At 35.5% G+C, this 14521-nt stretch overlaps 1 protein-coding gene across 1 annotated transcript in view; it reads right to left on the reverse strand.

Annotated features, from left to right (window-relative positions):
* Positions 1-2491: 2491 nt before the first annotated feature.
* The window catches only part of LOC107591783 (cAMP-dependent protein kinase type II-alpha regulatory subunit-like), a 45912-nt gene continuing 33882 nt past the window's right edge, over positions 2492-14521 (reverse strand). Inside the window, exons 2-10 of the mRNA XM_016281034.1 lie at positions 9341-9376; positions 8348-8484; positions 6795-6901; positions 5686-5839; positions 5380-5481; positions 5136-5210; positions 4231-4296; positions 3751-3889; positions 2492-3665 (exon numbers count right to left, since the gene is read on the reverse strand). Of these exons, the coding sequence (XP_016136520.1) occupies positions 3541-3665; positions 3751-3889; positions 4231-4296; positions 5136-5210; positions 5380-5481; positions 5686-5839; positions 6795-6901; positions 8348-8484; positions 9341-9376 (941 nt within the window). The 3' untranslated portion in view covers positions 2492-3540. The remainder of the gene's footprint in view (positions 3666-3750; positions 3890-4230; positions 4297-5135; positions 5211-5379; positions 5482-5685; positions 5840-6794; positions 6902-8347; positions 8485-9340; positions 9377-14521) is intronic.

The following is a 14521-nucleotide window of genomic DNA, read 5'->3' on the forward strand; positions in this document are numbered from 1 at the left end:
TAAAGCCTTGCAGATGGATCCGCACGTCTCACGTCTCGTCAGCCCCGTAACAGATGCACTATACCAAAAGCTTGGAGTCAGTATAATTTTTTTTAAGCAAGGATGCTTTAAATTGATCAAATTAATAATAAAGACATTTATAATGTTACAAAAGATTTCTATTTCAGATAAATGCTGTTCTTCTGAACTTTCTATTCATCAAAGAAACCTGAAAACAATGTTTTCAACATACATGTTTTATTTAGTAAAAAAAATCAGCATATTAGAATGATTTCTGAAGGATCATGTGACACCTGTTCTCTAATTTTGAGTTTGATAGAATTTTCTCTAATAATTCTCTCATTTAAGTTTTTTATATCGTGCTTCAGAATATAATTTATGAAATATGCTTAAAAACTGCCCTTCTACTCCAGTTAGGATAAATTTAAATAGGACTTAAAAGGGCCATTAAAATTTAGGAAATTGTAGGTTGTTTTCTAATTATGCTCTCCACTGTATATACAGTGGGTACGGAAAGTATTCAGACCCCCTTAAATTTTTCACTCTTTGTTATATTGCAACGCACGTGAGCTGATTCGTACAGCGCAGCGCTGCCAGTCAAAGCTAACAGATTTATTATCGAATGAAAAAATCGGAAATTATCATTTTGGTACATTGAGAAGTCATGATTAGAAAATATTACTACTACTACTACTACTACTACTAATAATAAGAATAATAACTATAAAAAAATTAAAACGGACAGCGGTCGGGACCGGGAATTCTCCCGGTGCTCCCGATGGCCTATATGCAGTTTGCATATAAGATATGCGTGTATCCCCATCCGACCCCGCCCTTCACAATTAATGCTTGTTAATCACTATTAACACCTTCTATAAACTTTATGACAGAAATCAAACACATTCAAAATAAAGAACACATTATGCCACAATACTGTAAACCAGTTAAATGGTTTACAAAATGCTGTGCATTAAATGTGTTGAAACTACATGATTCTTGTGTTGTTGTCCTGATTTAAACACTTCAGACTCATGGTGTGAGATGCTGCAAAACAGTAAGATGTGATGTAACATTCAAAGACTTACATAAGCTAACACTTAAAAATATCACACACAGAACAAATAAATCATCCTCAGACAAGCTGATACGTTCTGAAAATACCTAAATTTGTTCCAAATGTTTTAGAAATTGTATAATTTAGCAGTGCCTTGTTGTGTGACTTTAGCAAGCTGTGACATTTAATACACTGTACACAGCATAAATAAGTACACCCCATCTGAAACTTAACAAATTCAGTCATTTCTCTTTACATAGAAGACATATTAGGGTTCCCTGTACATATAATGTTCCAGCAAGGTTGATCAATTACCAAAAAATGTCAATGTTAATATTAATTAGGACGATAATATTTTTATATAAATGTGATAAAATGTTTTCTCAAAAAGTTACAAAACTACAAAAAATTTTAAGGCAATTTCTGCTCAACAGGTATGGAGAACCAAAACATTCTGATTTTATTACATATGTTGTATATAGGCCATTTAATCATTCTTAATGCTGAAAACAATGAAACCACTTTTTAAAATATTTTCAGGAGATTAATTTCTTTGCACAAATTAGGACAATGGTTCAGAAGGATAGCCAAATCAGTGTTTGAGAACATATTAGCAAATGTAATCGAGAAATTCAAAATGAATTGTGACAAGTGAATTTTGAGTCATGGTTTCAAAAGTAAAAAAAAACAAAATGCAATTTAATATTTTACTTTCAGGTAATTGTAGGGAATAGTAAATGATAATGAAGGCACATTTCCTTGAATTTCTTTGCACAAATTAGGACAATGGTTCAGAAGGATAGCCAAATCAGTGTTTGAGAACATATTAGCAAATGTAATCGAGAAATTCAAAATGAATTGTGACAAGTGAATTTTGAGTCATGGTTTCAAAAGTAAAAAAAAAAAAAAAACACAAAATGCAATTTAATATTTTACTTTCAGGTAATTGTAGGGAATAGTAAATGATAATGAAGGCACATTTCCTTCAACATTTTTTCCCCATTTAATATAACTACCACCATATGGCGTCAATGCTACCATTGAGAGTGGACTTCTCAAACCTTTAGAAGAATCTCAGAACTAATTTTGATAACCAAATGATACCAGTGGTCAGGATTGCAAAGATTATTTTACATTACTTTAGTCTTTTTCCTGTCTAGTTGGATGATTCTTTATCTTTCACATGTCTCACAGGCTATGGTGTCAGTAGAGTGATGTGGACTTTAGCTTTAGTCAATCTAGGAGGGAACAACAATGATGCATGAATTATTAAATCCAAATGGAAAAACTTAACTGTTTACTTGAAAGCAATAATATAATGTTCCCCCCCAAATGCAATAAAGGAAAGTGCATCCAAAAATATCCAAGATGCCTGGCAAATGACCAATTTTGTCAGGCATTAAATGCATTTTGAACACTACTGTATACCCCACACCCTCTCCCCAAATAAAAAATATCCCCAAATAAAAGCAGACACCCTGATTTATCCAAAGTTTATTAAAAGTACAATCTGTAAATGCTGAAACTAGCCAACCCTCAGAGATGTTAACCAACTAACAACCAACTAATGCCCTAAAGAAAAAAAATAACACTCCATTCCAAAACACTTGTATGGTGTCTCCATTCAAAAGATTACAAACACAAAACTGATTCCTGACATTTAAATGGCATTGTTCCTTTAATTACAGACCTTCCATCACACACACAAACATTCGCAACATAAGAGTCCCAGCAGGTTACCAAACTGTCTGCTTTATTTATTTTTCAGGACGACTCATTCAGAAAGACTAAAAGGAAAATTCCACACTAGATTCGGCCTCGCATCCTCCAATTAGGGGGTGGTGTAACAGGGAATCAACTTTCAACAAAAATAATAATAATGATAATAATAATACATTAATCAAATACAACATGTGGAGTTTAACTGAGAAAAATCGGTCACTGTGGATACCACCAAAAACGTTTATGCACCAACAGCAGGGAAAGGAAACAGGTCATATTTAAACAAGTTTATCAAAGCTTTGCATTATCATAAAATGCTCTAAAACGTTGAATTTTTGCGCTTTTTTGCATTTTTTTTATTGAAAGATAACTTTTTTTCTTGTTTAAACAATTAATTTTATCTTGTCTCTTTTTCTCTATTCTTTGTTGTGACTGCAAGTGACCATGAGAAAGGATGGGTCCTTGGCTGGGAATTTTTGGTGTAAGTGAATCTGTGTGTGTGTGTCCTCTCCAGGCTGTGGTTGGTTCAGGGTCACAGAAGATGAGCTGGTAATGTTTCTATTTCGTACTGAGCAGCTGACGCAATGACATCAGGCGTGTGTGTGTTTGGGAGTATGATTTGAAAGTGTGAGTGTGTTGGCTGAAGAATGAGTGCACATAAAAAGGAATGCGTGCCTACAAAATGTTTTGGGAGTGTATAACATATGTGTCATGTTGTATAGTGTGTGTGTGTGTGTATGTACGTAAGGCACGGCCAGTCTGTCTCAGTCCCTCAGGTCCACACTGGATCCAAACAGAGCCACCAGCTGCTCCTCATAGTGGGCAATATTCCTCTTCATGATCTCCTTGCAGGGCCCCAGCAAACGCTCGAAGGCTTGTATGTCGATCACTGAAACAAAAACACTGTTGGAACATACGGCACACATTTTATTTCAATGCAAAAAATTAAGTTAGACGGACTCAGAGATACTTACCCAAGCATTTGACATCCCCTACAGCATAGGCTGAGGCAGCACGTGGTTTATTAGTGACGAGAGCAAGTTCTCCGAAATACTGCCCTTTACTGCAGCGAGCAATCTCCACCTCAGCGTTATCCTGTCTGTCTGCTTTTGTCTAAAATTACATTTTGGCATTACAGTGGGGGGAAATTTAAAAAAAATTGAACAGTCAGAAAGACCACTACAATAGTTAAGTAGAACTGCAAAAATAACTGGATGCCAAACATAAGCTACTAGTTAAGTAAAACTCTATTTACGATTCTCAATTTTTTTTAGGAAAAACAGTCTATGAATGGCTGTCTCTGCATTTTAATCTAGGACAGAAAGTATTTAATTTAATAAAAAATGAAAATCTGAAAAGGAACATCTGAACCTTTTTTTAGCACATTAAAGGAGTTTAAAAGGTATAATTTAACACAATGAAAGACAGGGAAAAAGAAAGATAAAGGAACTTACTTTACTCTTCATCATAATCTTCACCTCTCCAGACTCCACAGTGTAGAAGCAATCAGCCATATCGCCCTGGTGACAGAGCAGCCCATAATAGTAATGATTAATGATACAATAGCATCAGTCAAGAGTCCTGATCTTCAGTACTGCTCTATTATTACAATGCTATAATTACACCTGCTGTGTGTCTGTTGGTTCTTTCAGACATGCTGTAGCTGCTCAAGTGTGTGAGAGGATATCAAGATTCTCAATGGCATCATCCACTGACTCCAACTAAATTAATGTGTCTTATATGTATAGAGGTAAATGTACAGTGGCATTAGATAACAATATGCAAAGTATATGGCATTTTTCTAAATACTTTTAATTTCTGGTGCTTTTTAGTGGATGTATGAAATCGTTTAAATTTTGTAAAGCACTTTTTTGTTTAGTTACAAAACAGCTTTACAGAAAATCATAATTTTAATATTCATAATAAGTCTACATTTAATAGTTTAGGGCTGGGGGATAATGTACATTTAGTGACAATATAAACAATCATTCACATTTGTTCTAAATGATTCAGACATTTTCTATGTCCATATATAACCTTATAAGAGTGTACTGTATGAAATTTAAATGAGTTATTAATTTTTAATTATGACAGGTGTTCTAGAAGAGTAACAAAAGATGGCGGTTATCATTATAACTTTGAACATGTTCCATTGACAATCAGACAGTGTCACAATACTTTTTGTATTAATTTTGAATACCATATCTATTATTTTATCTTTAAAACCATAAAAAAATTATTTTGACAAACTGTTTTGTTTGAAAGGTGTAGTCTTTGAAGTAAATGAAGTTTATTGTTGTCATCCAATGATATTCATACACTTTCATTTCCTACTTTTTGTGACAACTGTAAAGCTCACCTGCATAATAATACGCTCTCCATTCTGAAATGATTTTACACCCAGCACATCAACAATCTTCATCCTTTCAGATATCTATGAAATAGAAAGATGGGGTAAGTATTTGATTATTTAATCAGCAGTCTAATAATGCAACCGTGTTCCTCTCCTCATCCTAAAGATTTTCTTCAATGTTGCCTGATACTCTTCCACAGAACCACTAAAAACGTTTGGCAACAGAATAAATGTTCAATCATTTTCTCACCTCTAGTGATTTGAGCAGTGGGACAGACTCAATGAAGGTTTCGTACATCCTTCTCTTCTTCGCATTGTTCTTCACTATGAGTCTACGGAACGTTGCCCGATCCTGAAACAGACTTTCCGTTAGTATCTGAAATTATTCTTATGACACACCTACTTGCAGTCTTCATATTTGTTGCAAGTACAATGCAAGTCAAATTGCTGTTCTGTGAAAGTGAAGCTGAAGTCATTCAGTGTTTTAACTACATGTCCACAAGGCGGTGCTGTTACAGAGCACTTCATCAGCTCACTTGCTCTCTCACACACTCACCAGTCCCCAGAGGAATCCCTCTTCCTTGGCAATGATGGTTGCAGCACGTGGAGTGTTGTACATGAGGGCCAGCTCTCCGAAACTGCCCTTATTATCATACTGACCCACACAGCAGCCCACACCATCCTTCTGTACCATGATATCATACACACCCCTGCAAATGGGACAAAAACATATTCAGTTAGGTCTGTGGTGGCGATTATATTGTTACTATTCTGATATACTGACCTATAGGTATTGACATTCAATATTAGGAATATTATTATGGTTTGTGATAAACAATGAATAGGAATTCACATAAATTGCTTCCAGAAACCTCACAGTTCCTTTAATGAATCCAAATTGAGTCACATCATGATTAGGGCTGCTATAATCAATAAAATCACTAAAGGAAATAACTGAATGGCAATATCAAATAATTGGGTCTGTGCACAATAAACATTCACCACTTTGCAGTAGTGAAAAAAGCCAAATTCATAGGTTATAACCATATATAGTTTTGCATGGTCAGGTTGCCAGGTGAAGCACAGCTCCATGCATTTGAGAGGTGCTTTTCATCTGGACATAGGACATTATATTACTGATATAATGTAAGATTAACATAATACTACTATTTAATTCAAATATGCAGGTGTTATACATTCAAAATAATGTTGCCAATTTGAAAAACAAATTCTCCCAACAACAAGCCACTGATTATTGTTTTAATCAAAACAATAATAGTTACTGGACACCAAATGTAGCTTTTAATTGAAACATATGTAATGCAATTAATTACATGTGCATACAGTATGTAGTGTAAGTAAAAATATATTTTATAAAGAAACAGTAACAAAGTATCCAGTAGCAGTAAATGCATTTATTGTTAGAAAAAGAGCATTGGCCAAAATATGCACACTTTTTACATGAAATGCTGGGACTAAAAAAAATGGGATTTTTTTTTACAAATCTGAATCAGGTAACAACTGATAGATTAATCCATTTTCAAAATAGGTGACCCAAATAATGACATATGCAAAACTGTTAAACTAACATTAACCAGCCCTGCTGTACAAAAGTATCACAGACAGACCGGCAGAACATATAAAAAAGTTTTTAAATATATATACCTCTCGATTACATAAAAGTTATCTCCATCATCTCCCTGATCAATAACGTGCTCTTGTGGCTGCACAAGAACCTCAAACATGGCGTCCAGCACCTCTGAAAACTGCTCCTGTACCAGAGAGAGACAAAAAGTCTGATGAAGGAAATGCGTTTCTGGATCATACAGTACATATTTAGCATCCGATGTAGGGATATGCAAAACTACATATTTTTAAAAAGCAGGCACATTTCTTAGGGTTCACTGCTAAACAGAGTGCAGCAGAATGGAACAGAGTGGTTTCAACTGTTTTTTAATCTTGACACGCCATCTTAAAAACTCAAGACTCATGGTGCAAGATGCTGAATGAAGATGAGGGAAAAAAACAAAACAGCAACACGCAATGCAATACACGCATTGATATTCACATGCATGTGAACAGACTGATATTTCAAAAAGAGTGCAGAATGAATGTGAGTCCTTTGATAGACATAAAAAACAGGTCAAATATTTAACTTATTTCACAAAACTACCACAGTCATTTTCTTGATATTTATGGTTGAGGATTGTGAATTACAGAAGTTTTGAACAGGGAGAATTTAAAAACTGATGGCACATTGATGGTTACCATGACTTTTAGCATGTTAAATCTTCTATATGCTAAGTTGCATCTTTTAATTCACTCCATTGAAAGCACCACGGCCAAAACATTATATAAATATAAAACTTAAGCCTAGTCAACATCACTAATTTATTTGTTATCTGCTGGTGACAAGTCAACCAGAATATAATTATTATATATAAATATTGCTATCATAACATCATGTAATATCTAATGATATTAAAAGCACAATATGTAAGATTTTTTAATTAAAATATCCAAAAACCACTAGAACAGTTTTATATATTTTGCTGACTTGTGCACTCACATTATCCCAAATGTTTCGAAGAATGTTTAAATCCAGAGAAATAAGCAATTTTAACTAGTGACACGGACCGTGTCTACAGTGTCATTGTGTCGCCGCCAATGATGTCATACACAATTTCTGGTTTTGTATTGTAGAAAACATGGAAACACCAAAGACGCTTTAATATGCTATGCATTTTATTAGACAGGTGACGACTGCACTGAGTAGCATTATAACAGAACGTTCAAATGTATCTAGTATGATAAAACAGCGCTGCTTACTTCCGCTGCTTTCCGGAAGGAGCGGAAGCGGTCAACTGTGGCATAATAAAAGCATAATTAAAGTTATGACCAGTCTTGAAGAAAAAAAATTAGATGACTAACTTTTAAGACCAGTCTAAACAGTTTATGCAACCGGCCCTAGAGCACAACTTAGATGGGCTATATGACATCAGCAGAAAATAAACAATGCAAATCAATTCAAGTAACGATGTGTTAAATATACAATATGTTCCTCTAACATGATGAACCAACGATGGCAGGTTAAGTAAGGCACATGTGATCAGTCACACATGCAAACCAAACCTGACTGACTGGCCTGCACAGAGTACAGGAGTGATACAACCTGGATGACGCCTGTTTACAGTTTTATAGCCCTCATATCTGCATACCTGATCAAGAGCCTTGAACAGCAGAATGTCCTTGCAGGCCTCCTGTAATCTACAACGCTGCTCGTCTGTTTTTGGATGGACAACTCTCGGTTCAGAATCTTCCTCATCATCATCAGGGTTAAAGGCCTCCGCACACACTATGAAAATAAATTACTATTTACTTGACAGTCACAAACAAACATGGACACACATGGATGTGAATCAAAAACTCTTGAACAGATTTTCAAACTTTTAAATGACTCTAATGACTTTAAATAACTCCAAAATATGATGGTACCTATTTATATTGTTCAAAGAAAACCGAAAGCATGGTATAATAAAACATTTTGTTGTATTTTGCATGACATTAAAAATGGGCTTTTTACAATAAAAAAAAAACGCAGAGAAAATAATGGCAAGCCTACATACTTTGCAGGGAAGAAGAAAAAAATCCATTTATTAATTTCACTTTATTTATTTGTTAAATAAATCCACTTACGGTATAGGGTCAGTAATACAAATACTTTTACACAGAGAGGAGGCATTAAATTGATAAAAAGCGACAGCAAAGGCATTTACAGTGCTACAAAAGATACCTCTTTTTTTTTTTATAAATGCTGTTCTTTTGAACTTTCTATTCATCAAGAATCCTGAAATACAATGTATCACAGTTTTTACAAAAATATTAAGCAGCACAATTTTTTTTTTAAATAAATATTTTAACTATAAATTATAGACAGGATGTTCACTTTTGAAAAAGGTTATTCTTCTCAATGAATTAAACATGTCTTTACAGATAACATATGTAGATTCCTTCATATGACGACGTGGGACACTAAAAATTCCACATTAAAGGAATGTATATGTTTAAAGAGGTTTTTGGGCATACTGGCAACGTAATTACTATAAAACAAACACGAGAGGAAATGACGGAAAGGCAATGCACTTATCTGACACACACACACACACACTTTAAACCACATGATTAGCGCAATGACGTCAAACAGAACTCACCCGACACTCTCCGGTTAAATCTGCTGGGGGGAGGAGCTGTGGAGAGAAAAAACGACAGAGAGAGTTAATGATGGTTAAAATTCTGAGAGCTGCATACTAACAATGTTAACAATCAAATTCAGTCTCCAAATCTCACATGTGCCCTTCAGTAACCGTGTGGGTGTGTTAAAAATTCGGTTAGGTCAGTCAAAGGCCTGTCCTACAGGCTGTACCAGTTTCAGGAGATTGCAATTATGCGTGTACGATCACAGCTGAGTGCACTAGCACGACTCTCAGGAGCCCTGCAGGTTTGCACACACTCCTCCTCCTCTCATGGCGCTATTACAATCCATCAGTCCATTAACTCTTTGGTGTAAAACTAGCAATAATCTTTCTCACATACACACTCCCTCTTAGTGTCTTAAGAAGTTCTGCTCATAACTAACACCTCTACAGTACACAAACAGATTTTCAAAGACCAAACACATCATCATGTTTGAGCACATTCTTACAGTAATTAACCTGCATCACAATATGCACATTTTGTAATGCATGGGATACATTCTCATGTTAAATGCCATTGAATTGTGCCTATTCACACATAAGCTTTCAGATTTACACCTCTTCGCAAATTACTTAACACTGTGTGTGTGTGTGTGTGTGTGTGTGTGTATGTATGTTGTCCAGACAAGGCGGTGTAATACATGGATGTGTTGTGTGAGCACTCGAAGAAATGTGTGTGTGCATGAGCGTGAGAATTATCGTGAGATGGGGTGCTTCAACCTCACGTGTAGGGGATTATCAAGTGGCCAAAGTTGCCATGACAACAAAATACAAGGAAGACCTCCTCATCTCTATAACAATTATACCCCACAAATACACACCCACTCACTCTCTCTTGGCAACCACAGAGAGAGAGGGGGGGAAAAAGAGAAAGAAGCACAGACAGAGTGACACAGAAAGGAAGAAAAGGGAAAGAAAATGGGTGAGAGCAATATTTTTAAGAATACACAAAGTCAATCCATTTTGAATCATTAAAGGGATAAGCTCACATGAAAACCAAAGGTTTGTTATCATTTACTCACCCTCATGTCTGTTTGAACCTGTATTACGTTTTTTTCCCACACACACACACACACACACACAAAGGACAAAAAAAGCAGAATTAGAGTATCATAGAAGTAATATGATAGCTGTGTGTGGGGAACATGCGTGAAATTTATGACGTTATTTACTGAAAATCTTTCCCTCCTCCATGCTTCTCATATTTCATTTGCAGTTGCATTTTTTTCAAATGAGCACATTTGTTAAGCTAAAAAAAAAAATCGTACGTATGGCTTCAGAAGAGATGGAATATAGCACACAAGTCAAACTGACTACTTCTACGATACTTGCATCCACTTTTCTTGTTTTTGAAAACAATGGCTAAGCCATTGTTTTAAATGGTGTGTTTATTATACACTAACAATTTAACATAAAATTGTAATTTTATTCAGCAAGGATGCCTTAAATTGTTCAAAAGTGACCGTAAAGACAATAACATTGTTACAAAAAGTTTTTTTTTTTTAATAAATGCTATTCTTTTGAACTTTCTATTCAAAGAATCCTTAAATGATTCCAAAAAAAAAACAAAAAAAAACATTAAGCAGCACAACTGATTTCAACATTAATAAGAAATGTTCCTTGTGCACCAGATCAACATATTAGAACCTGGAATAATGGCTGCTGAAAATTCAGCTATGCCCTCATAGGAATAAATTACACTTTATATTTATTACATAAATATATTTATGGTCAAAAAATGGTTAGCTTGATGTAGCTAAAATGAATGTTTTCAATAATAAAAATTAAAAAAAAAAAGCATGTAATTTGCCTTAAAGAAAGACTAGTAATTTTAAAAGTAAACATAATATGTGTGTGTGTGTGTGATCTCTGAGGCTGTTTATACTAGTGCGTTTTCATTTTAAAACGCATAACTTTTGCTACGGTTACGCCTGTCGTTTACACTACTCTGGCGTTTTTGACCCTCAAAAACTGAGACTTTCGAAAACGCTGCAGACCCCGTTTTAGTTTGAAATGTCTGGGGTTGCATTTCAGTGTAAACGGACCAAAACGGAGACTTTTGAAAACGATGGCGTGGCTGCCAACATTCGCTCTGCATATCCTTAACGACTGTGTAAACAATAACATCATGCTCATTGTTGTACCTGCATGAATGGTCATGTGACATGCGTTTTCGGTTGTGTAGTGTGTGTGGATGGATGGAGATCGTTTCTGAAACGCAGTGAAAACGCAAGTGTAGACGAGGATCGTTTTCATTTTATAACATCATTTTAAAACGAAAACACACTACTGTAAACAGGGCCTGAGATGGTACGGCTAAAATCAGTTATGTGAGAGTCACCATCTAAACTACAAACACTTGCGTGCTTTCTCTCACACAACATGTACAAACAACCACACTAAACACGATAATGGGCACATACATATAATAATAATATGGTTCATTGGATCACAAATCTCACGGTTCGGATCACATTACGGTTTTTGACCCACGGATCGGATCATTTTTCGGATCAGCAAGAAAAGAAAAATATTTCAATTTAACTTGCTTTCCATTTATTACTTAAAGCGAAGTACTTCTTTGATACCACAGCAAATACTACTAGATTAACTAAGAAAGTTTAAACATGATTAAAGAGACAAGATGCGTTTTCGGTTGTGTAGTGAGTGTGGATGGATGGAGATCGTTTCTGAAACGCAGTGAAAACGCAAGTGTAGACGAGGATCGTTTTCATTTTATAACATCATTTTAAAACGAAAACACACTACTGTAAACAGGGCCTGAGATGGTACGGCTAAAATCAGTTATGTGAGAGTCACCATCTAAACTACAAACACTTGCGTGCTTTCTCTCACACAACATGTACAAACAACCACACTAAACACGATAATGGGCACATACATATAATAATAATATGGTTCATTGGATCACAAATCTCACGGTTCGGATCACATTACGGTTTTTGACCCACGGATCGGATCATTTTTCGGATCAGCAAGAAAAGAAAAATATTTCAATTTAACTTGCTTTCCATTTATTACTTAAAGCGAAGTACTTCTTTGATACCACAGCAAATACTACTAGATTAACTAAGAAAGTTTAAACATGATTAAAGAGACAAGAGAACAGCCAGTAAAAATAAGAACAAATACACAAATTACAAGCATAGATAAATACAACAGAATATGTTACAAATAAAATAAGGTTGGTAATGCAGAAATGTAATAATTAGGGAAAATAACACTGCATAGTGTTCACTGTATAAATTAAATATATATTCATTTTGTTGTATGATGATCATTAATGACAGCAGCAGTATTTATAGGCTGCTGTCCCTTTAAGACCTGATGCACAGATCCGATATAATGATACACATCCGATTTCTTTCTCAGCTGTTTTCATTCACTTGAGACATAACTGACTGCGTTTACCTGAATGATTGTCGAGATGGGTATATTGTCATAATTTTATGTGTATGTGTCTGTTCAGAGGATTCAGAAGAATATTTAGTTCGGTGTCCGCGCGCCATCTGAAATTATGCTTTTTTTAAAGATCATTATTTTGTGTATTTGGTGTAACAGAATATGTTGACATGCTTTAATGTTCAAAAAACACATTATTTTTCAAATACTGTACATTATTGTAGGTCCTCTATGCCCCGCCTCTCTCAAACATGTCGTTGCCAACAAAGCCCCCTCCTTTGACAAGCGCAGTCTGCTTTGATTGGCCAGCTGACCCAGTGCATTGTGATTGGACGAACACCACAAGCACGCGTCGGAAATGTAACGCCCCTTACCATAATCGCTTCAGCTTTCAAAGTAAATATCAAGACAGTTAATAATGTTGTTAGTTTTACCATCAGTTCAAGCCCGAAAGGGCAACAGAGTCACGTGACAGACACAGTGATGATGCAGTACACAAGCTGCGGTTAAGACAGCTGACGTGCTATGATTTCTGACAGGCAGTTCACTCTACTGTGATGTGACTAGGGCTGGGTATCGTTCAAAATTTTTCGACATCGATACCGATACCTTGACTTTGATACCGGTTCCTGAATGATACTTTTTTCGATACCAATTTTATGAAATCAATTTGAACAAGATTACATTATCTAAAAAAAAAACTTTGGTTTTATTTTTCAGCTTGTTGATGCATATACAACCTCGAAGACTCATCTCCTGAGCCATTGCACAAAGGAACAAAATGTAACCAACACAATCAATCAGTGCAAAACAGTTTTAATAAAGCTCAAATAGTCAGTTTACACATCTGTTAGGCTACATTTACACTAGTTAGTATTCGTTTTAAAACGCATAGCTCAGACAGAATCATGATTTCTATTTATTTTCCACTGATTTACTGATGAGCATTAGCAGCTTCCAGCGCTGTCTGCTTGTGTTCTCTCTTCCATGATCGCTGCTCTGACTCAGAGGTCAACTCAACATTACATGGCCATACATTTTTGGGCCCCCTTCCCTATTAATATAATAGACCTAATATTACCACCCAAGCAAACAAAAATATTTCTTAATCAGTGGAAACCGATACAGTGTTTTCTATTGGAATAAGCGCTTGCGTTCAGTCAATAAAAATCAAATAGTTCTTAATTTGTTTGAGAACTGAGAAAGACCATACCATATAGTGGTGGCCACATAACCACCTCCGGGAGTGCATTAATTCTCTAATAATTTTAACGGCCTGGAGTCCCAACCACACATCAAGACATTGTTCAGATCATTTGTTTCAAGACAGTTGACATGTTTCCGTCCTGAAATCTTGTGTGGGTAGAACAAATTTTTTGACGCACCTCATCCCAAACCTTCCGTTGCAAATTCCAAAACGTCATTTTAGAGCTGATAACAGAGGCTTGAGCCATTGATATGCAGGCTTACGCAGTTATTAATGCAGTCTAATGCGGTTATTCCTGTTAGACGGCAATCACAAGTTATTACAAACACTCGATGGTGGTTTAAAGTGAGTTTTGGGTAAAAGCGGAATATATGATGCTACAGTTTGCATGAATGGTCACATAACACATGCTTTCGGTCGTGTAACGTTAGTATGAACGGACATCTGCATATGACGGGAACTCCACACAGCTCCCGCGCTACTCTATACTGCTGGTATTACAGTACCAC

This window comes from Sinocyclocheilus grahami, unplaced genomic scaffold (genome assembly GCF_001515645.1).
Source record: "Sinocyclocheilus grahami isolate Dianchi unplaced genomic scaffold, SAMN03320097.WGS_v1.1 scaffold146.1, whole genome shotgun sequence".
Taxonomy (NCBI): Eukaryota; Metazoa; Chordata; class Actinopteri; order Cypriniformes; family Cyprinidae; genus Sinocyclocheilus; species Sinocyclocheilus grahami.